The 24,605-nt window shown below is 42.6% G+C and overlaps 1 protein-coding gene across 3 annotated transcripts; it reads right to left on the bottom strand.

Moving 5' to 3' along the window:
* Nucleotides 1-746: 746 nt before the first annotated feature.
* Nucleotides 747-24,605, bottom strand: IL17RA (interleukin 17 receptor A). Of its 3 annotated transcripts, XM_074584659.1 has the most exons (13): nt 24,385-24,605; nt 15,930-15,954; nt 12,900-13,046; nt 11,571-11,695; nt 10,374-10,500; nt 7,651-7,698; nt 7,398-7,555; nt 6,062-6,139; nt 5,552-5,627; nt 5,453-5,467; nt 4,492-4,593; nt 3,366-3,407; nt 747-2,772 (listed from the first exon to the last, which is right to left on the bottom strand). In XM_074584659.1, the coding sequence occupies exons 1-13, from the start codon at nt 24,514-24,516 to the stop codon at nt 1,265-1,267; spliced, it is 2,583 nt and encodes an 860-aa protein (XP_074440760.1). In that variant the 5' UTR covers nt 24,517-24,605; the 3' UTR covers nt 747-1,264. The 3 variants fall into 3 exon arrangements, with proteins under 3 accessions (XP_074440760.1, XP_074440769.1, XP_074440750.1); XM_074584668.1 differs by lacking the exon at nt 15,930-15,954 and having other exon boundaries at nt 24,385-24,466; XM_074584649.1 differs by lacking the exon at nt 24,385-24,605 and having other exon boundaries at nt 15,930-16,136.

Genomic DNA, 24,605 nt, shown 5'->3' with positions numbered 1-24,605 from the left:
CTGCAGAAACTGTGATAACAACTAGGGCAAACATCAGCCTTGACTGTTAGTCTGCTACCCAGTCAGTGCTCTGTGGGCCACCATGCAATCACTCACAGGGAACAATTTTTTCTAGTGCTTCAAGCCTAATCTTTTAAAAACACTGGAATTGATAGCTACCACCATTGCTCCTGAAAGATGAACCCCTTCGTCTATTAAATATTTCACAATGGTTAACTTGAAGTACCTGTGCTTGAGCTTATACCCACATATGTACATCTTGCACTCATTTTAGCTCAGCCTCCCCTAGCAGAGTTGTAATCTCCACTCTAAAACAGCATCTACTGAAGCTACACTTCCCCCCCCCCACCTCTAAAATAGTCTTTCATTTCCTTAATTGCGTGTCACTATCTACATCTTCAAGTCTTCCCGGTGCTAAGGTGTCCAAAAGCAAACAGCACTGCCATACTGCATTACAGAATACACCAGATTCCCCTGATTCAGTAATTATGTATTCAGTCCCAGATTCTTCTTATAACTGTACAAACAGTCTGAATCCCATTTTTCTGGTCCATTATCCCTTTTCCCCCTTCCTGTTGCTGGTTTTCAAGCACATACCTCCTAGTAGGGAGAGTTACAAAGACTCCTAATTAAAAGTTTATCCCACTTACTACTCAGTTACTCCACTTAATTTCTGAATGGCCATGGAAATGCAGTTGCAAATGAATGAATGAGCAGCAAAAGAAGAAAACCTCCAGACACACGTATCAGGTAGAGACAGCCCTAAACTAGCTAAGTTTAAGGCACGCATCTTTAACGCAGTATTTATTTACAGCAAAATATTGAAAATGTGTATTAAAATAGCAATACAAATTTTTGCCACATTATCTAAATCTATTTTCCAAACCCTGTCCATGGCTTTTATCCAGTGCAATAGAAGGAGTACAGCTGGAGGGCACTTTGAAGGCACAAGTGGATGAGCTACAATAATTTTTCTGCCATCCATCAGTGAGGACTCAATGTAATGCATTTCCCCACAGAACAGAACTATCGTCTGTTCTTTCACAGGGGTGGCTAACATTCATTGCTTCTCTCCACAGAGATTGGAAGCAAATGTTACCAGTCTGCTGGACAATCCTGCCTCCTAGGAGTAGACAGGAAGATCCCACCAGTAAAGTCATTGATAATACAAGGACAAGGATGGGGTTGGAAATGCAGTTTCAGCATTGCGCATGATACCACCTTCCATCCATGTATTTCAAACGGAGCAGGTCCCAGATAGAGCCTAACTGTCCTCCAAAGACTGGCCAATGTCCATCACCTCAGCTGGATACCCCCAATCAGAGCTCCGTTGAATGTCCTGGAAAAACAGCTGCTGCTGGAGGCTCTTTAGGCTGTTCAAGACCTCTGGAGAGAGTTCATCAAAGACCACCTGTTTTTCCTGATCCTCCTCCTCTTCTTCCTCCTCCTCTACAAGGTCATCAGGAGGCAGAGGAGAACATCTAGAGATGTAGCCCTGGTCTGACTGCACTGACTGTCTTTGGTCTTTGCATTGGTCATCAAAGACCAACTGGTGTTGCTTATCGGCCTCCTCTTGGCAGAGAGATGGCTCTGAAGGAATGACACTCTGCTGATAAAACGAGTACATGAGTCCATTCAGATGGTGTCTCAATTCACCTGAGAGATTTGCAGGACTCTGGTCATCTATTGCTGAAACTTCAGAGTCATCATGGAGGATGACATTATTCCTCAATGGAAAGCTTGGCTCCAGAAGAGGAACTCCTTCCATACAGTCCTCATTACTCAGCACATGATGACCAAGTATATTTCTATCTTCCATGGAAGAGACTGGCTCCACTACTTGAACTAGAGGAGCCTCATCCATAGGAAGGACCACAGTCTGAGAAGTTGGATCCCCACATGGATTAAGTTGAGGCTGCAGTTTACAGCCTCCGCTTTCACCTTCACGCATGTGGAGGTTGATGACGTAACAGCAGTCAGGGTCAGGCTCCTGTAGGTGCAGCTGATGTTTCACAATTCCACCTGGTTCACTTAGCAATGAATCCACCTGGGTCTCTCTATTTAGGGACTGCAACTCTTCATCATTATCCAAGCAGATGGTTTCACTCTCAAACCAGTCTGGGTGCTCCATCTGCCAGTTCTTGAACTTTTGTACTGCCTCTTTCAACTTCCTCCCACTAGGGGTATCAATATAGTTTTCAGCTGTGATTTCCCGGATTCGATGGATGCGCCCAGGTTCAAACTTCTCCAAGTCCTGAATCCGAAAATAAATATCCTCAAACTTGTCCATCAGTTGGTACCTGGATGTGACATTGAATAGATCAGGTATATCTTTCTCACTACTTATTCCCTCAAAATAGCAGACTATATACATTCCAAAACAGGCTGGCTTCTTGAAATCTGGCAGGATCAAATTCAAGGCTGGCGTGAACAGGTCTCCCGTTGGCTTTTGCTGATCTTGCTTGAGACACACAGGCTCACTCCCAAGCATGGCCTGCCATTTGGCCTGGGTGCCCCGTGAACATAAGATGATGATCTTTGAAGATAGGTCTTCCATTTCTTTCTTCTGTCGAGTAAGCCAGGGTAATGGCCCTAACTCTGAGATCTGATGATCTTCTAGCAGATCTAAGGCCACAGCAGTGCCACACACCGTCATCAGAAACTCAGCAAACTTCAGCACCACATCCACGTACAGCAGGTGATCAGCAGAGTACACAATCCAAACCTTTCGGGGCTTCAAGGGTGGCAGAGGAAGGTCAGTATATGATGCTCCTGAAAGACAGAAAAACATTCGTTCCAGTCACAGCCCTGAAATTGTAATGGTGCAAGCCAGCAGCAATCAACATAGAGTATTAACAAACGGTTCTAGGAACTACCAGTTTTGAAGCTATTTTGGCAACACATGCAGACATCTCATTGTAGAAATTTAATATGAAAGTCCAGACAGTGGAGCTGTGATTTATAATAACGCTTGGATGGTTCATGGAATTTCACCACACAAAAGTAATATACCAGCTTCAAGAGGCTTGCAAATGTAGCCGTATTCTCTGCCGGACAGCTGCGTGCACCCCCAAACAATCCCCTATTGCTATGGCTTAGATGATTAGCAAGGGTTCTTTTGCCAGCACAACCTCAGCTGCGTCAAAAGCCTCACCCCTTCACGAAGCAATTACGTCCCATCTGGCAAATACGGCATTCCAAATACGAAGTTTATTTTAGCTAACCAGGAAGATCCTAAGGCTACCTTTTGGGTTTGAGAAGCACTTATAGAGTAGTAGAGCCTATGAGAGCCCTTTCTGGACAAACATGTGAGACCTCCAGAATGCATTACATATGCCTGATAAAACACAGGCAGGACATCTTACCAGTCTGCAAATCATTGTGGTTGCATTTCCCTCGCCTGTGTCCTGGAAGAGAGAGAAAGTCACTGTCAGTCCTGAAAACATGAAATAAAATTAAACCCTTCAAACACCACCACCTTCCAAAGATTAGGTTCCAAAAAAAAAAAATATCTTTAACTGTGCAGGGATAAAGTGATGGGAAGTGAAAAGCCTAATAAGAAAATATACTAAATGAATAAAGACTCTTCTACAGCTCACTTTGCTATGTACTTCGCTACATTTTTCCTTTGAGAGGAGAAAAAAATGCACTCAAAAGTGATTTTCTCCACCTTCCCCAGATCTGGCCAGCCTCAAGAAGTAGAGAGCCCTTAATTGTTCTGTTTATCTCTCCTTAAGGAGAGGAAGCTTTTTTAAAGATAGCTTTTCCTTAAGAGGCTTCTCTGAAGAAGCAACTAAAATGTCCCTAGCTATACCTTATAGGTAAATTTGATGTTAAGAAGTTTTCCAAAAGATTTCCGATTACTCCTCTCAGGTTAAAAAACCCAACCCAGTGAGTTGCACAGTTTCTCTGTGATAACCGCCTCAAGGTTGCAGCACAAAAGACTCAGAATTAGTCCTTAAGTACCTAATTATCTGACCCACTCAATGTCAAACTCTATGTCCTGTTTTTCTTCTTTCATCTTAATTGAAAAACATTATGTAAGCTCAAAATAGTATAAAAATGAATTTTGTAGAGACTTTGCGAGACAGGGGGAAGACTACAGTGTGGACAAACAGGAAGCTTCTGTCCTGCAAAACTCTTACGCAATGCAGGAGAAAACTAAATGGAAAAGGTATCTGTAGCAATCTGCAGGAAACAAAGGGCTGAACTATGAAGTTCCTTTTCCCTCCTCATCATCTCTGAAGCACTATAAAAATGGGAGTATCAGGCAGCATAACCTCTGTAAGGCTTACCTTAACTAGGTGGACAGTATTAGGATGTTACAAGTCCCATGATGTGCAACAGAGGAGGGTGTTTACATAGGCATTTATCTCAGTGGCAAGACATCAAAACAGCAAGGAAGAAAACAGCAAGAGGAATAGGTACAGAAGTAGGAAAAAATATAGTTTTAGCATTAAATCTTTTCTTCCTAGGTAGAATGAGTCTTACCTGCTCGTTTTTTGGTCATACAAATCACACCTGCTATAACTGATCCCACCAGTAACACACAGATCCCCGTGATACACCAGTAGAGCCATATAATCATGTCACCTGCAGTACAAAAGCAGTGCTCAGACATTGCTTTACACCAATAGAGTTTTACCAAAGAACAGAAATTTCTTGAGCAGCAGGGGCCAAGGAAGAAGGACCCTCGCTCTGCCAAAACCCACGGGTAGTCCAGCACTTCCCCCTTACAACATACCACAGTCACTTCTCAAAATGAATCCCTGCTGTCATGACGATGCTCTACACCATAAACTTGCTCCACAAAGAACCATATGTGCAGCACACTGAAAACACAGATCAATAACCTTCCTCTAAATAGCAGTGTTTATCCAGTTTTGACAGGCATGCCACCCATGTCCTGCCTGTTCATGTACTCTATCTTAAAAAAAAATAAATCACCATTTTGGGTGATTTTTTTTTTTTAATCTACAGGTGTTTTTTTCCTTTTAAATCTTGGGCAAACAAGCTCCTTACAGGTGTTGTTGCAGCCAAAAAAAAAGATGTCAAATCATTATGCACAGGATTTATCTTGACATTCATAAAAATGAATATATGCAAGCTATTCTCTCCAAAAGCTGCTTTATATTATGGAAATTTTTTAACACTGAGCAAAGTGACAGAAAGTATTTTATATTAAGACTCTTCTTGTCAAAACTGTTTCTCAAAGAATTTTATGCAAGTTAAGTATCTCTAAAAAAATTGCTCTTTAAGGTTCACACTGCATACAAATACTTGCCTTGATAAATCATGGTGAAGTAACTCTTAACACAACTCATTCTGAACTCAGTGTTACAAGGGGACATTTCCTGCCCATCGGGTCATTCCCAGGGAGGACCATTTGTTATTCTATATGACAGGAAGAGAGCAGCAAAAAACGTTTCAGGGTATTGGAAGAACTTCTTACCTGATGGGTCTGTAGCTGCAAAAGACAAGAGTTACATTAAAAATTCAGCTCTCATCTGTAAGACAATGGGAATCTAATTTACAGAAAAGCAGTTCTCACTTGGAGCTGGTGAACATGGGATGAAAGCAGAGTATCTCACACAGTCTGTGTCACAGTTCTCAAAGAATGGCTGAATCTGCAGTTGAAATAAAGTCAGAAAACAAAAGCTATTCTTAAAAGCAATTTTGTTCACCACTTTACTTTCCCCCGCCTCAACATTCCCTGTATTTTAGCACAGGGACACAGAATTCCCATTTCCCTTCAGAAAACAAGACTAATCAAAAATTCTTACATTATATATTACGAAAGCAGTGAGCTCCTGAGGTTGCATACTTGCCATTCCCATTCCATAGCCTCTGACTTGGCAACCCTATACTAAGGAAAAGCCCGTGTATACAAAGAATACCTATATAAAAAAAATAATTATTCTTTCAGCCACAACCGTTATTTCCCTAATACAGGTACTTAGGGATTGCCAATCTCAGAATAAAATACCATACAAAAAACCATAACATTCTGAAGCTGCTCATTGTCTTATTGGTGAAGGAAGGGACAACAGTGAGGTCCTACCTGTATTTTGTAGTTGCAGCAAGCTCTTATGTTCTTCTCTATTTTGATCGTGACGTTCACTTGCTGTTGTAGTCCACTCTGCAGAAATCAGGTGTGAGTTATAAGGGAAGAAAGAAAACAGAATGAAAGATGGAAAAAAAGAAAAGGAGTCGACATAAGAATATGGAGTGGTCCAAAGACGCAGAAGTTTCATTTTTTTTTTTTTTGGGAACAAGAAGCCCACAGAAAACAAAACAGATAAATGGTCTGGCCACAGTCACTGCAGGTGTCCTGCGTGACTGATGTGGTAATACAATTAAGAGAGCAGGCTAAGGCTGCACAAGTAACAATTAAGAATGTACCTTTTATAACTTCAAATGTGTTAAACTTAGTTTCTTAACAATGTAAATGTCTTCAGTTATTTAATGTGAAAACACTAACAAGCTTCCTTGTTTAATTAAAAACAGCTGTCAACACTGTTGCTTCTGATACTAGAACAGACAAATAAGTTGCCCTTGTTACCTGCTGTATACAATCAATATCATGATAGTCTAAATATATTCTCTACAGTGTTCAGCAGATACATACTCCAAAATGAGGTATATTCCCCTCTGCCAGGGAAATATGCACATAGCTGTACCAGTAATAACTTGTGTCAGTAATAACTTAATACATATCAGTGCATGCAGCACGAAGGGGTTTAAGTGTGGAAGGAACAGAAAGATTAAACAAACTGAATGCCAATATATCTGCCCTCCCCCAAGGAAGGGTGGGGACTGGTACCAAATATTCAGCATTTCTCCTTCCTCAGACGCCTGAATAGGAATATGTCAGAAGACATTCTGGATCTACTTTGAGCTTCTCAACAGCACAGACTGTAAGACCTAGAGGAACTGATTCTCAGTTTGAGACAGCTGTTACAAAACTGCTCATTTGTGATAAAAAAAATTTAATTAACCCCCCCACCATCACATTTGATAACTTACTTCAATGATTTATTGAAACTTTGCACCTCAATTTTGGTTGATTTATTTAGTCTTATCCCCCAGGCATTGGCTTGACAAAGGTAATAAAGCCCAGATAATCAAATATCAAATTTCATTTTTCTTTGCAGATGTTTTTTTACAGACTGCTCCATGATAAAACCTTTTTTTGATCTTTTATCCACCAAATTCTTGAAATAAAATTAATCTTTCCAAAAGCAATTAAAAATCTGTGAAAATGACTCCTTGAAAACTGCTGTTCAAGTGCATTTGTTGTATCTCCTACATCATGGCTCCAAGTCCTTGTTTAGCAACCATTAAAAGAAATGTTTGTCCAAATTACCACAGAGGGTATCATTTAGGAAGGTAGTTACCTCAGTGAAATCATGTGTGATCATTTTACACTTCTTCTCATTCAGGAAACTGGCCACATGAATCTGATATCGGGCTGCCTCCATCCATGGGTTAAAGCTCACAAGCAGAGTTGTATCATCTAGACTTTTACCTTGGATCCTGGGCTCCCACAAGCTGCCTGGAAATAGTGCAGATATTCCCAAGTTTCTCAACTGCCAGAAATATTTCAACAGAGCACCCATGTCTACATGACTCAAACAGAAAAAAATTTACCTGTCTTTATACACGGGATGGTTCTTTTCATCAGAGTCTCCCTGCAGTCTGCAAGAAAGATCATCAGTGACTAGTCAGAAACATTGTACTTCCATTTAGAAAAAAAACACCCATTTTCTTACCAGAAGCCAGCCACCTAACCAAACCCTCCTTGGCTTGTTTTTTTCAGAAGAGACAACTAATAAGAAAAGACTGAAAACATACAATACTTGCTATAACAGTAATATTTGACAACCCTTGCTAATGTAAGACATGGACAGGCTGGATCAATGGGCCGAGGCCAGTGGTATGAGGTTCAACAAGGCCAAGTGCCAGGTCCGGCACTTGGGGCACACCAACCATATGCAGTGCTACAGGCTTGGGGAAGAGTGGCTGGAGAGCCACCCTGCAAAAAAAGGACCTGGGGCTGCTGGTTGACTGCCAGCTGAACAGCAGTGTGCCCAGGTGGCCAAGAAGGCCAACAGCATTCAAGCTTGTATCAGGAATAGTGTGGCCAGCAGGACTAGGGAAGTGATTGTCCCCCTGTACACTGAGGCCACACCTCCAGTACTGTGTTCAATTTTGGGCCCCTCACTACAAGACAGACACTGAGGTGCTGGAACGTGTCCAGGGAAGGGCAAAAAAGCTGGTGAGGGGTCTAGAGCACAAGTCTTATGAGGAGCAGCTGAGGGAACTGGGGTAGTTTAGTCTGGAGAAAAGGAGGCTGAGGGGAGACCTTATCACTCTTTACAACTGCCTGAAAGGAGGTTGTAGAGAGGTGGGGGTTGGTCTCTTCTCCCAAGTAATAAGTGATAAGACAAGAGGAAATGGCCTCAAGTTGTGCCAGGGGGAGGTTTAGTTTGGATATTAGGAAAAATTTCTTCCCCAAAAGGGTTGTCAAGCATTGGAACAGGCTGCCCAGGGGAGTGGTTGAATCACCATCCCTGGGGGTATTTAAAAGACATGTAGATGTAGTGCTGAGGGATATGGTTTAGTGGTAACTTGGCAGTGCTGGGTTAATGGTTGGACTCGATCTGAAAGGTCCCTTCCAACCTAGATTCTATGATTCTAAGACTTGTACAGAGAGGGTCATAGTGGAATTAAAACTTCATATTGATCTCTGGACCATGAGAACACCACAGCAATAGATTCCTCCAAAAGCAATCTGACCCAGGAAATCTAGGAAGCTGGAATCTTTCCTGATCCCAAAACACACTTCCACATTTACTATTCTCTTCACTTCATTTAGCAGATTGGCCCTGCTCTTTGGGACTTTCTTCAGAGTCAAATCTGAAGTTACATATTCAACATTTAGCAACGTGGGATTTACAAGTCTCAGCCTAAACTATGTCTCTCCTCCAGGGTTTAGATAAAGGAAAAGGAACAACTCCCTGCTTAAACAGTTGAAATAGAACATTGCGTATCTTAAATTTCCAACTTTCAAAGTTGGAAAGTTTACAGTGCCACCGTAATTCACATGTAAGCTCTAATCAGCAATGACTGAGCTTCACACAACACATTAAAAGTTTCTGAAGAGTCGTGGAGGATAAAAGCCAGGAAGTCCTTAGGGTGACTACGTATAAGAAAGGATAACACGGCTGAAAATCAAGTCCCCCCCACCTCTCCTTTTCCAGCTCACATTGACTAACACACCACATACTTTGCCATTTTATAACTACAAAGTCATGTTGACAACCATAAGTAAGTTAAAAAAATTATGAACCAGTTGCCAAGCTCTGATTTGAGTGCCAAGTATTTACATTTATAAACTAGTCAGAGCAGCCAGAAGGCACTGCAGACGCTCAGCATCTTTGCAGAAAACAACAAAAAGAATTCTTTTTAGTTATAGAAAAGTTTTCACATAGACAAGAAAGGGTCAGGGACTAGGCTCTATCAAGTTTCTTAGTAAATTACATCTAACCGCGCCTTGGAAATCAAGCTTCACATGCCTAAGAGTTAATATTAGAAGCCAAACTTTACTCCTCCTGATTTGGAAATTCTGGCCTTTACTTCCAGCTTCCACAAGCAGAGGGGCAACTTCAAAAGATTTCAAATTAAGTAAAAGCACCAGCGATAGTCTGTGGAGAGCATGAAAGACTGCTCTACAGCCCCATTCATGTACATGAAATATCTTTGTGCCTGCTCCACTGAGGAACATTTCGGCAACAAAATCCATGAGATGTAGCTTACCTTCAGACAGCCCCTCAGAGGGCCACCTATACTAGTTTTCAGGCTTAACTATTAATTTCTCTTTAGCCATAGCTGTAGCAGAATTCTTCACAAGCTACAGACACAGTTTCTCCGAAATCAGAGGATGAAGTCCAAGGCTTTGTCCAGCTTTATAGAGAACATACAAAACTTTTTTTATAGAAATATCTTCCATGTAGGAGCTACAGTCAACCAGAATCAAAGGGATTGTCCTTCACAGAATAGTCCTTCTACATTCACCTTATTTGAAGGAGAAATTTGACGAACTGCTGGACACAGGATCCCAGAAACAAGGATGGTGATTTGTAGCAAAAGTGATGCACACATTTTGGATATATACCACAAGAGTATGCAAGGCTGGCACCATGGACTTTCTGAACAGCAATATTCAGAAAGAACAGGTTTTTATAACACTGCCACTCTATTGCCAAACTTGCTCACAGGTCATGGGTCTGGTCTGAAAAATCCCAACCCACAGGTCTACAAAACATCACAGTCCTAAGCTCAAAGCCTAAGTGAACTAGAGCATCTCTTACCAGGCATTGTGAGAGATGTGGACTTGCTATTGTGGTCTCCACGTACACCCAGTTTAGGCAGGTGGTAGACAGTCACTTGGTAAGTCTGGCCAGGTTCCACTTCAAAACGGTCAAAAGTGAAATTCCACTGAAAACAAAACACATTCACAAGGACTTAAAATGAGAATGTTGTTCTATGAAGGCCTGAAATTAACAGCTGATTTCATCCTGTTCCACTGTGTTCCATTGTCCCATATGACCCTTTTTCTGAAGCTTGATTATAAAAAAAATGGAACTCAAGTGTATTAAATGTATAAGTCCCTTAGCCTGTCCCAAATTCTTCTGTTTGGAATGAGAAAAGTACAGTTATTTCTTGGGATCTTTGAGCTGATACAACAGTCTTATGCCAAACAACTGTGTAGCGTTTCCACTAAATTACATTCTGAACTAAAAGGAGATTAGGCTAAAATACACAATTTTGAGACTGACATTTTAGTCTAGTATGAATCTTGCAGTGCTGTGCAAGTGCTAAGTATTCAGAATTGCACTTATACATATATAGTTCTGTACCTGGTCATTCCATACATACTTTCTTAAATCTACAGTTTTCCACAACAGCAAGGCTGTGCAAATTCTGGGAGAGGCACTGGCTCCAGATGGTAAGTTAACTATGGCCAAATTCTGCACAGTAAGCAACAAACTCCAGATTTCTGTTGTTCATAAAGGGAGCTATGGATGCTCAGCATTTTTCTGAGGAGGTTCCTAGACTGAGTGTGAGCTGAAGGACCACCCCTAAGGTTGGTGCTCTCCTCCACAGCAAGAGAGTACATGAAAAGTGGAAGTAAAAGGAGGCGTTGAGTTAAAAAGACTATAATGTCATGGCTGTCAAGCAGAATGCAAAAACTCCTACAATTATTTGCTTTAAGCAACATTGAGAACAATGACATGCTAGGCACTGAGAGCAACAATTCTTAAAACCCTGGATGGTAAGGATGGTAAGAGTGAAAGAAATCAAGGTAAGCAAGCAGGTTACATATGGTTACACACAAGTGTAAAACAAACTGGAAACAACAGTAGGTCTCAAACCCAAAATCTTGATTGTTTCATCAACTCTTCTAATCAGTCTGCACTTTTTATTTGATAACCTTGCTGTATGACAGTGAAAGAAGAAACAAACCCATGGACTAGAAAAAGTAATTTAGAACCCTTTGCACTCACCCAGCCTCCATCTGGACGGACCTGAAGTGGCAAGTTGTTCTGAAAGTCAAACTGGGCACGGATCTGTTGATTGCTGTTCACTTGCATCACAGCCAGTTCTGCCCCTCGGAGATACTGGATGCTAGCTGCAGGCACAGGTACAGAGAGAGATATCTTCCTTTTCCTGTCATCTTTATGCATAGAGGTTGCAACCCCCACAGAGATTACCACTGTGCCTACTCGTCACATTTTTAGTCCTTTGAAGTGCTAGGGATCCCAATACAAGGATAACTGGTCATGAAAAGGTGAGCACGCAGGGTTGACTAACAGCACGTTCAGCTCAAAGGTTGTCCTACATAGCAAGAGCTCCATCTGTGCAAATGAAGGGGCAGAGTAGAAGGCAACTTGACTCTTCCAGACACCCTGGTAGTTCCACAGGTTCAGTGATGTGTTTAGCTCTGCCTCTCAAGGCTGCTTCATGCAGTTTGGGCACCAAAGCAAATATGCTTTTATTTTGGTACAGAGAGTCCCAAAGGGAAAGTTTATAAACATAGCTACACAAGATGACTGGGTTACCCGAGTCACACCTTCTTCTATACTACTATAGCTATACTGTGATAATAGCAGCCCTCAGACACAGGCCCTGCAGAAGGAAGAAATGAATGCGTTTAATTCTGTCCTGAATCAGCACAAAACCGTGGACAAGAGTATGCAAGGGAAACATCACATACAAACAAAGATATTTGGAGAGTGAGAAAACTTGACTTACTGGTACTCATTTAGGCTCCAGCAATGAGACAATAATTCCTTTAATAAGAGACAGTGTACATAGAAAACTTAGTTACAAGGACTAGATTACCCAAAATGGGAGGAACTTGCACTGGGTTAACAGCACACAATTTATTTGTGCTCTCTCAAATTAATACTAATTTGTTCAGTTCATAGATGTAATTCCCTTGTGTGAGACTGCTGCAGTCATTACTATGCCTTGTAAACGCAATGCTTGCAGTACGAACCTCCCTTCTCCCCTCACTACCATGGTAAAGGTGTCGGCCACTTGACTCCATTTTTATCTGCTTTTCTCATTTTAAATGTCATTATCCCATACTAGTGGAAACATTTTAAACTCTTGAATACCCAGCGCACCCAGAGCCCCAGTTCAGTCACCCAGAAAAATCAAAAAACATCCCCCAAAACAAACAAAACAAAGCAGCCAAACCCCTAAATTTCAAAGGTCTGCTTTCATGACTAGATCAGTGAAAGACTTCAAGTCATAATTCTCCCCGCTACCCTTACCAGATCACACCTAATTCCTCTGCTCCACATTCACATTTAACAACCACCACTTACCATCAGCAGCCACTTTCCATTCTATCCGAAGCACGGGGAGCAGTTTTCCATCCATCTGACGAAAAATGTCAGAAGAGACATTAAGACTGCTTGGAGCAGAAGGAGTCCACATGGGAACGCGCAGCCAGCTCGCCTCCATGGAGGTACCTGTCCAGCAAAGGAAAATCACCATTTAGAGTGGGGCCAAGGAAACTCTGCTTAATTGCAATTATGGTCTGCATCTCGTGTCAGGGTTACTCAGAGGGCAGAACGAGGTGACAGACTGCTTCACAGTTCAGAAAGGCAGTTTTCACAGGCAAGTAATTTATAAATTGCCTGTAATATTCTGAACTCACTCATTCTAGTAACTTACACTTCCTCTTTTCCGTAAAATCCATTAGTAATTATCACAATCAATGTAGTCAGGCTAAACAGTAAGTTTACTCAATATCTCCTGCAGCAAGTCCAAATCCTTGCCCCTGAAACAAACCTATGTTAGAAGACTAGTACTAATTTCCAGCTTTCCAATGATAAGCAGTCTATCAGATACCCAGGGAAATTGTTCCAATAGTTAATTACTTTCTGTTTAAAAACCACCGTACTTCTAATTTGAATATACATCTGAATTTAGCTTCCAACAACTGCTTGTTATGCCTTTCCTAAATTAATGAGCTCTCTGGACAGAAAAATAATTTATGCTGGTCAATACAGTGTTAGGGAAAACTGGTCCTGTAATCTCATCAGAAGTGAAATCAGATATGACAGGCATTAGACAGACTTAGACATTTGTAAGACATCTGACTTATCAGAGCATATTAAAAATAGCTCTGCTGAATATCAGTGAAGCACAAACACAGGAAAAAACCAGGCTGACAAATCAAGGAGGAGTTGCAAGTGGGAAATCATCACTGCTTGAATGTTTTAAATAGCTCTGTGGGGGTGAGAACAGGCCCAATGCTATGCATTTTTCAAAAAAATATCAACAATTGAGAAGCAAATATAAAATAACTGATGATAGAGCATATGATAACTGTCAGACCTGGGTGGAGGGGAAGGTAGAACTGTCAAGAAAAATAAATCTGAGTCACTTTGTATATTGGACCCATTCAGACAAAACACTTCTTGACATACTGCAATACATATCTAAGCACATGTAGTGTAGGCCATATTTACCTAATGAGAATTTATACTCATTTATTTATAATGTATTTATTTATAACAGCACTGCTGAAAAACTAGCAGAAAAACTACTGAACAGGAGCTGTGTCATGAAATCTATGACTAGACTAGCGTGATCACTGAATATATCAAAAAAAGAAGGAAAAAAAAGAAGTAAAATGATTATACAGGCTTTGGAGAGATGGGTATGATACTCTTTAGCTACTTGTTGCATCCACAATAAAGGACTAATATTGAAAAGAGAACAAAGAAGAGCAAGAGAATAAATTTGTAGGTCGAATTCCTCAAAAGCAAAACATGTTTTGCTACCAGTTTCAGCTGGTAGAAATCCATGCTGCTAATGAAAGGCTGCTCTCTTGGCTACATTTTCCGCTTATTCCCTTGCACCAGTTCAAACAATCACAGGGCTGGGTAACGATTTGGTTCATAAAAACGACCTACCAAACAAAGATTTCCCTCATTTCCTTGGTGGGCCAGTCTGTCAAGCAGAGCTCAAAGCAGCTCCTCCACCTGCAGGTCCACTGCCATTGGCACTTCCCGGGGGAAGGAGTGGGAGCGCTCAACTGTCCGCTTGCAGGGACATAAGTGGGAGCAGCGCCTTTCCCCATCAATTTGCCATTAGACAATGCGTGGTCAGGCCCCCCCAGAGTACACTTGCAGTCTTTTTTGCTGGGTCAGTGATGGGAACAGTGGAAAGCGGGCACTATCCCTACTTGTAACAGCATGGTTTTAGGCTTAGGAAGTAACCAGGCAATCTTCAAATGCTCATTCTACCAAAAAATATCTATAGAAAAATTGGTAAGATTAAAGTACCTTTAATATCCTTCCCCCAGTGCAGAAAAAACATAACAAGAACCGTAAGGCAGAATTTAAACCAAATATTCAAATAAGGCAGTATTTTAATGGTGAAGCTGCAGTTTGGCTTAGCCATGTTGTCAAGCTGTATTCTGATGGCCATCTGCCAGTGGGAAATACGATTCAATCAAATCCCACCCAATCCCTCTCCTGCCAAAAAAGTTTAACATCTGGTTATTTTCAGTATAGTTGTCTCCCTGATCTGGCATGCCAAGCATAGCTGCAAAAATACTTGTGCCAGTAGGAGGCAGGGTTGGGCACTGAGGCAGAAGTGAGCCTGCTTAGAACGATGACCGCAAAGCAAGGCCAAGGAGTTCTGCAGCACCGTCCAGACACCTCCATGTACTAAATGGACAAATGAGGAATATTCTTCTTTTAAGAAGATTTCCCATAATTATACTAAAGTGTTTCAGATGTGTGCCATTGCTAAGACTTGACCCCTTACACCTGATATGGTCAATATAGTTCTTCAATGGCACTTACGGTAACTCTAATTTCCTTTTCCAATTCATATAATCATAGAATCACTTATGTTAGAAAAGACCTTTAAGACTGAGTTAATTCATTCAACTTTATGCCAAATAATTTACATTAATTCCTCTCAGCTGCTCCCCTTTACACCCCCTTTTTATTCTAGTCGATACATTAATTTTTCATCAAGTGCTATAATATATATAACAGCTTGTAAAGAACATTTACTGACAAACTTGTTCTAACATTCCCATGTCTTTAAAAATTGACTGCCCCAGCTTTAAATAGAGACCAAACAAGTTGGGTTGTGTTCCACCCACCCCCAAACTCTATCCTGAAAAAGACTTAACTTCCCATTCCTCTTTTAGCTGGAGCTGATTATGGATCAAACCAAAAACTCCCAAAGGAAGGCATGATAGCAGTGCTTCACTTTACATCTCTAGCAGGAAAAACTTCCTGTATGAACCCAGTTTAAAAAAAACAAAACAAACAAAACAAAACACATGGTCTGATGAGAAAACAGCAATGAAGAAAAAAATTACTTACTATTTCTTACAAGGCAGTTTAAATCCTGTGGGGGGAAAGAAACAAGAATATTAATCTCATAATAGAAACTGGATTGACAGTAATTTGCTTCTGTTTGGTGGCAGGAGAGGGGCAGGAAAAAACCCAATTCAGTGAATAGCGACGCATACAAACTGGAAGAATGAGCCATCAGGAAACACTGCTCTGTTGTTAATCAGAACATCAAAGGACAGAGGGCATGAAACCTGCACACACCTGAACTGTATGTGTGACAGTAGTAGTTGTAAAACGGGAAGAAATTCAAGAGAGGAAAAAACGCAAGATGATGATAGTAAAAACCTTCCAAAATCCAGGACTGTGACAATAGAAACCAATGTGACATGAAATAATGCTTGAAGCAGATGGGTATGGGTTTTGACCACCATTGCTTTAAATTACTGCTACCCAGCCCTGATCTTGCTGGTAATGCTTGCAAGGTCTAAGTCCATCTGACTGGAAGCATGAGCTCTCTGCAGCTAGGCTTGCCACTGAAGTACTGGGTTACGTACTGCCTGCTGCAGGGCATCCCCTTCATCTTACGTTTGGGTTCAAAACCACTACACAACCACACTCTGAACAGTCCTGTATTGCCTGAACAGAAACACTGCATCAGTTATGGCTGATCTTTTTCCTGGTGCCTCGTAAGAAGCAGGGAAGGGAAAAGACAACATTTAGTAAGTGCCAGGCTTGTAAGTAGGATATGGTGATTTTACTTTCTGGAAATCTATTTGAGATACAATCCATTAAGGAAAAAATAAATCAGAATTAGACTCTCTCATATTAAGGATAAAGATGTCCTGAACATAAAGCAGCAACCAGAAGTTATGTGGGCTCTGTCTGTTTTAATTTACACTGGAAGACCCTATGGTCACCAGGAGAAAGGATGTAACCTTGCTTGGTTAATGTGATGCAAAGTCCTACTGATAAGGAAGTCTGAAGTTTTCACTGACTTAGTAAATGAAGATGAGGGCTAGGTTTCTTCCTACTCATTTCCTATGCCTAGACATATACAGTTGGATATTATTGTCAACTGTTGCCACAATATAATTCATTGCAGTGGAGGAGGCAAGGCAGCAGGGTTTTAACCTCTCTGCAACTTCTTAGTATCAACTCCAAGTGTATTTGGGGCTTCGCTTATTAACGTGGTGTAGCCATAGCTATCCAAGGTTGTATTTATGTTTTCAGGGATGGATGCTTGAAAAAGCCAGCTGTGCCTTTTCAGTAGTGAACATGCCCTCCAGCATGGCATGGAAAGGTAAAGTTTCACAGACATTAAGTTGGCATTAGACCCCATCACCGGTAGAGATGCAGCCCTAAACCTCCCTTCCCTTACATCCCAGCACTGCGGCCTGAGCTGTGACCGACCACATGGGAACCTGGCTACAGCCTGAAACTGACTCAAGGGAAAGAAGGGAGGCAAGTTGTGAACTTTGGTAAAAAAAAACTATTTTCCTACCAGCCAGGTAGCAACGTGGTATTTTTCAAAATGAAATCATTTTTGCTGCACTAAGTTAGGAGGCAACATCCCCGAGTGAGAACAAATATTCTGATTGCACTACTAATGAAGGTTTCTTTTATAAACGAGAAGGGAAGAGGGATAAACAGTCACACACTTATCCTTTGCTTGCTATTCTCTCACTCTGTTCTCTTCCTTTCTTCCTCACCTGCAGAAACCACCCGCCTTCTCCCTTATCTTCGCTCTAGATCTTCGTGAAGTTTTCAACTCACTGTCAGATCCCCAGCCTCACTTCTAAGTTGCAGCACTAACAACTCTGGAAACACCCAAACTGGGTCTTGCTAGAGGGGAGAGTCTTGGGACAAAAGTCCCTAAAAGCTGTGTAGCAGCACCCTGCATGAGGCAGAAGAGCTCTAACATAACCAAGAGCAAAATAAATCTATGAACTTAATGTCAAAGTGTAGCACCATGTAAGAGGTACTTTGTTTTGCTGTGCTCAAAAGGTCAAACCAGGCATAACTAGGGGAACCAAAATGATCAATTTGCATATAAATGCAATTTAGTCTGAACTGTACTTTCACAATTATACTGCATCTAATTGTTGCAGACAAGTGAACTGAAAAATCCTCCATCATGTATTTAGATCCTGTCTGACTTAAGAAAAACTGGTTACAGGTCTAGTTAAAATAGAAGTGTTATTGCACCTTTGTACCTCCTAAATCAGGTTTCCTTCTCCCACCCCTCCCCTGGAAGACTCCCATGTAGCATCTGCAACTTAAATCCTTTGATAATGGAAAAACCTAGAAAGCAAGCAAGCAGATGCCCACTAAATCAAACCAAAACTAGCTAAACTGCAGTCACTGAAAAAGAGAAAAATATAAGTTGTAACTACTAGTATGGAAAAGCAGACTAAGCTACAAAAAAAATTTACTCCCAACACTTCAAATGTTTAATCACACTTTCTTAGGTTAATTATTTAAGCAGACAGTGCCCCTTGCATGAACAGGTGTGGTGATTTTGGCTCCAATGGAGTTAATTTTCTTCACAGCAGCTGGTGTGGTGCTCTGTTTGGGATTTGTGACCAAAACAGTGTTGATAACACAGGGATGTTTTAGTTATTACTGAACAGTGCTTACAGGGCATCCAGGCCTTTTATGTTCCTTAGACTGCTCACCCCAAGCAGACAGGCTGGGGGTGCACAAGAATGTGGAAGGGGGCACAGCTGGGACAGCTGACCCCAACTGACTAAAGGGATATCCCAGACCACATGATGTTGTGCTCAGCAATTAAAGCTGGGGGGAGGAGGAGGAGGAGGAAGGGGGGGATGTTTGGAGTTAGGGTGTCTTGCCAAGTAACTGTTACATGTGATGAAGCCCTGCTTAGCTGGGGACAGCCAATATCTGCCTACCGATGGAAATCAATTCCTTATTTCACTTTGTTTGCATAGACAGCTTTTGCTTTACTTATTTAACTGTCCTTACCTCAATTCACAAGTTTGCTTGCTTTTGCCTTTCCAATTCTCTCCCCATCCCACTGGGGGGAGACAGTGAGCAGCTGTGCGGGGCTGAACTGCCAGCTGGGGTGAACCCACAACAGGCAACAAAAATAACTGGCTACTAACTATGGGTTTTTTGCTTATAATCTAATGACTTCTATTACTTACTATTCAGTCATTTTGTCCTTGTGCTGTTGCAGTTATCAGCAATTATTGTAAATTGCATCACGATAAAGCCCTTATATAAACTATAAGGCATTATTTGCCTGAAGGGCAGCAACATCTGCTTTTATTTGAGTGCTGGTGTTTCTCTTTATTAGCAGATAAGACATAGTTAAATGAGGAAGTGCCGCATTTCCCCTTTTCTTTGTTTTATGGTCAATATGAATATTGAACTAGCACAGCTGATAAATGGATTCTCTCCTCCTCCAGGTCTATTGTCACAGGTAAAGTGTTCACAATGATGTTCCCAGCATTGATGAGGCCGTGCCCCTCCTGACATTCTTAAAAAGCTGAGAGCTTAATCAGGAACCATCAGTCAGTTGATGACGATTAAGATCTGAAACTTGACAATTAAGATATCTCTTATCTGTCAACACTGGGTTTCTGTGGGGACAAACAATAGTTTTTCTAGTGTGTCACTGTTACCCAACCCTACTCAGGATTTCCAAGGGACTACCTACATATGTTTTCTTCCTACCACACACTAGCCTGTTTACCTGCTGCGCCAGTAACACTATTTTATGTGTAGCTGACTATGTTGGAGTGTTTTAAGCTGACACCAGTTAATCAAGAATTTAGCAGGTTTACCACAAGAGGGCGGGGAAGGATTCTCCCACCACATGGCAGCCTGTACCAACCCAGTTGTTGGTCCACTCCCTTCCCAGTCCCCAAAGTGCTACAGGGGACAAATGTAGAGGCCAAGATGCCCAGAACAATTCATCCAGACAGGAAGTCCTCGCTATGGGCATAAGGAAGCAAAGATAACACCACAATGCAGGCAGAGACATAACAACCCCAAAGGATACATAGAAAGCAGTCTCCATGAAAACTCTCATCTCCTTTTTGGATATTGCCCAGGTGAACTGGACTAGGCTGCAGCTGAAGGCACATTTTTATACCAAGAAAGCGTAACTCCAGAGAGTGACATCCAAAAGTCAGGAAGCAATTAAATAAAAAGACAAGTTGGTTTTGCAGTAAAATAAGCCAACTACTTCCAGATTTGCACTGGCTACCTCCTTAGCACTAAGGGGAATACTTGCTGGTTTTCTCTTGTAAATGTTCAACAAACCCAAAACCTTATCTGATGCATTGGCTCATTCAGAGTGCATTAACAAAGCTGTGGTCAGAAGTACTCAACCTCCTTTCCCTACTTGAGCAAGCACAAATTTAGATGATACAACAGAAACAAAATTCAGCAATGATTGTTTCTGCTCACCCACATAAAGCTAGAAGCATGTAAGAAGCGTTGACAGAATTGAGACGTCTGCACACAACAGACAAGCAAACAAATGGGAGGAGAAAAAAAACAAAAATGAAGAGCTCTGCAGAAAAGCTGAAATGGAGTCCACAACCAGGCAACACGCTCTGCATGTTTTTATAGAAGGATCTTAAATTGAGATGTCCTCTTTTCATCAGCTTCCTATTGCCTTGCAGGCCCAACAAGCAAAGCTACAAACACGAGAGGCATAAACATGGGAACAAGACAATCATGAGGTGATGCCCGAACCTATTATCAGCAGAAGAGGACAAGCACAGTCAACTCTTCATGTTTACTTGCCATATTTTCACGGAGAGCTAAGCAACCTTTTCTTTCACTCTCTTTTCCAAGATTTTTCTTGCTTTTCACATCAAAAAAGAACAGACCATATGTCATGGAGAATCACATGAATCTGAAAGAAATGTGAAACTGATTAACAGCACCATGTTATAACGATTCAATTAAATTAACAGGAGACCAAGATTTCCCAGCAGGATGCTGTCGTAACTTGCAAGAAATTGCCATGAGCTGGGCAAATGTCCAGTTTTCCTTTAAAGAGTGGCTGCTGAACAGGAAGGACTCCAGCTTCCCAAGATCTGCCTCTCACCTATGAGCCATTCTACATATCTTCTGAGGCCTGGCCAATTTGAAGTTCACTGCAGTTTCCCTTTCCTGAGTCCTCAGTTAAAAGCAGCAGAGATCAATCAGACATGAACACGTTACAGGGATAACTGCTGAAAGATTATTTGTTTAAGGCTGGTAGGAAACAACTATCTTCTACAAAATTGTTTTTATTTTTTAAGCATGTTTCTCTATAGTTTCTAAGTTTTTTCTCATGCCTTCATATAAATTCTCAGCAAAATTAAATCCAAACACAAAAATTGATGCTTTCCCACAAAAATAAGTTTTAAAGTTTTATCATTTTTTGGTAGTTTTGATCACTAACGCTTTCTATATTGATGCTTGGTAGTTTTGATCACTAATCCTTTTTGTGCCAAGAAGCGCAGAAATATTTTAGCAGCACTAAGTGTGACCACAGTTTATGGTAACATCCTACATAGCAAAAAGATGCCACAGAGGGGAATGAGAGAAGTTGGTCAACAGCAAAGGCAAAATGAACACATTTGTAAAGGAGGACCAGCAAGAGTCTTCCTCACGTGCACCACCATCATTCATCTTCGTGAGAGATGTTGCATCAATTTTTCTCCAGAGACTTTTAGTGAACTATCCATCAAGCTGGCAAGATGGATTTCAGAGAGCAAACTGCGTACACCTACCCAGCCTCTTTAAGATGGTAGAGTTATAAACACTGCATTCCTCCAGGACATGAGGCATGCCGTGTTGTGAAACAGTTACAGCCCAATGACTGTACACAACGATTAAACACTTGACGGTGAACAACCTGATGGGTATTTAAGCTGTGGGATGTTTTCCCCCTGTGCATAGAAAATAACTGAACCCCACCTCCCTCCAGATGACATATGCAAGTAATAGTTACTAGAAGGAACTGGATTTGCAGCCATGCTATTCAGCCTTACAGCTGAGCAGGTCTGATGGAGTGGTGGTGAATAAGACCCATTAAATGCATTTGTTGGCATTTTAATGATATGAGCTGTTAAACGAGCATTTAGTTTTACTTTCACAATTTACAGGTGGCTACCGATACTGATATGACACTTTCCCTCCACCACTCCGTCTCCAAAACAGCCTCTGCCACGAGAGTTTTGCGGAAAGAAACGCTGCTGCTCACCCTGACCTACTCTGAAGTTTAGCAACAGCAGCGTGAGTATAGTGGGTTACAAAAAGGAAGTAGGTCTCACCAACCCTGCTCAGCAACAGCTTCCCTTCTGAACCACACCGCACTCACTCATTGGAAGGGTTAATGAATCACCCTCTGAAAACCCTGCAACTGACAGAAAGGGAAGGGGAAACTGTTTTCAACTGTCATAACTTGATGGTACTTTTTCCTATGTGTGTCAGCAGCTTCACAACTGCTTCTAAAGAGGCCTCTCAAGGGCTTAAGCCAACTTATTTTTCTTAAGTCTACCTGCATTTTAGAAAACAGCTTATTGAAAGAAAAGGCTCAAGTAGCAGGTTTACATATTCACTGATCTATGAGAACACCCAGAGGGTCGGGCAATGCGTTTCCTCAGTGAAAGCTGGTGATGTACTAATGAACTCCTCACCAAGCTACTGTGGTTCATGTTCCCTAAAAAAAGAGCTACAGCCAGAAAGACAAAGTCAGTCAAAGCCCATGCATCCAAGAACTCAGAGAAACTCTATAATGTATTACTCTCAAGGTCTGCGTGACTAACAATGTTTGGGATATCCATGGTTATGTTAGATGCCTAAGCAATATTGTAATGTATTCTTTCTCCTTTGCTAAGATTTTGCATTTTCTAACTCCCAACTTCTAACAATGCCCAGCCTCAACCAAAACTGCAAAAGTGGACTGTTTTCTTGGGGTATTTTTAAATAGGAGTGAAGGCAGCAGGGCAGGGGTTGGGTAAACCAGGGGTAAGCATATGGTCAAACATTAGGAAAGGGTGCAAAATAGGCAAAGAATATGAAATGTGTGCAGGAAAAGATTATAGAAGCTTTCATCCCAAAGGACACATTTTGATTTACGTATATCTACAGCTACATCGCTTTCTTCTCTAGGCTGCTGAGAGTGCATCATGGCATACAAAACTTTCTAGTATAGAAGATAGCTGCCCATTATCCTGTTTATGCATGCACTGCTACTGTTAACAGAAATAAAAAGCAAAACCAGATCTCTTCCCCCTCTTACACACTCTTTACATGTATTTTAGAACAAAAAAACCCCAAACCAAAACAAACCCCAAAAAACCCCAGAGAGAGACAGACTAGACAGGAGTTCATACTTTGGGCTGCCAAAGTTAGCTCAGGTCAGTTAGTTCACTTTTTACACAGACACCACATCTGTATCCTCTCTGTCTGGTTTCACAGGGAGAAAAAGCAGACAAAATCTGCCTTTTCAAAATTTCAAGTACATATATAATGTTTGTTTACCCTACTCCTTCAGCAGAGATTCCCTACTTCCTCCTAAAAACCCCTCAGCTGCAAGGAACAGGTTAAAACATTTAGGATATTAGGCAACCTCAGCTATTAGCAAAGACTCACATCCTGCTCAGTAACTTCAGGCAGTTTTAGCAAATCTCAGCCCCAGCCACGTCCCCTCACAGATGTTAGCGACAGGCGCTTCCTGGCAGCCATCACATAGCCAGCCTAATTCTGTGGTATTTATAATCCTAACCTTTAACGTTAAGTTAATGCAGTTGTGCGCTCCACACAGTTGCTGTGACACGCACTGCCCACACCAACTACAACCAACCCCACCCCGCAAACCCCTACAAAAACTAAGTACCGGTCCTCAACCGAGCAACACAGCAAGGGTGAGGTCTGCAGCGGGACCGTAACGGCCACCGACCTCGGATGGGCCAAGGGCACCCGCTGTCAACCGCGGCAGCTCGACGGGGGTCCCGTCCGCTGTGACGGGCAGTTCCCCCCGCTTCGCCCCGCCAGGGAGAGCTCCGCTCCCCTCCCCAGGCTTTGCCCGCCGGGGCCGCCTGCGGACGCGGCGCCAGGGCTGGGGGCCCAGAGCCACTCGCTGCGCCCCGCTCGGGAGGGAGCGGGACGGGCCCGGGGGGCACCGCGCCCCGAGCCCAACAAGCCCCTTCCCGGGCGAGCGAGACCGCCCTGACCGACCCCCGAACCCCTCTCCGGCGGGGGAGCCGCTCTCTCGCGCCACCTTCCCGGCCCACCCGCCTCCTTGTCCCTGTGGGACCCCCCACCCCCAGCACCCCGGCGGTTAGCGGCTGTTGGTGGCGCGAGACAGCGCAGGAAGGGGGAAACCCCCCACCTCGCCGGCCCGCTGCGGAGGCGACGGGGACGCCACCGGCCCCGTGCCCGTTGCCTGCCCGGCCCCGCCGCCCGCCTGCCGGCGCTTCCGAGCTCCCGGCGCCCCCAACCCCGCCGAGCTTACCGGCTGGGAGCAGGTGAAGGGCGGCGCGGCGCTCAGCAGCAGCCGCAGGGCCGCGCCGGCAGGCGGGATATGGGGGAAGACGACGAGGAGGAGGAGTGGAAGGAGCAGCCGCCGCGGCCCCGCGCCCGCCATAGCCCCGTCACTAGGGCCTCGGGGCTTCCGGGCTTCGACCTGGGCGCGGGGCGGAGCCGGCCCTCACCTGAGGAGGGGCCGCCGCGGGG

The sequence above is a fragment of the Larus michahellis genome, chromosome 1, assembly GCF_964199755.1.
Source record: "Larus michahellis chromosome 1, bLarMic1.1, whole genome shotgun sequence".
Lineage (NCBI taxonomy): Eukaryota > Metazoa > Chordata > Aves > Charadriiformes > Laridae > Larus > Larus michahellis.
This window is presented reverse-complemented; position numbering and strand designations above follow the sequence as displayed.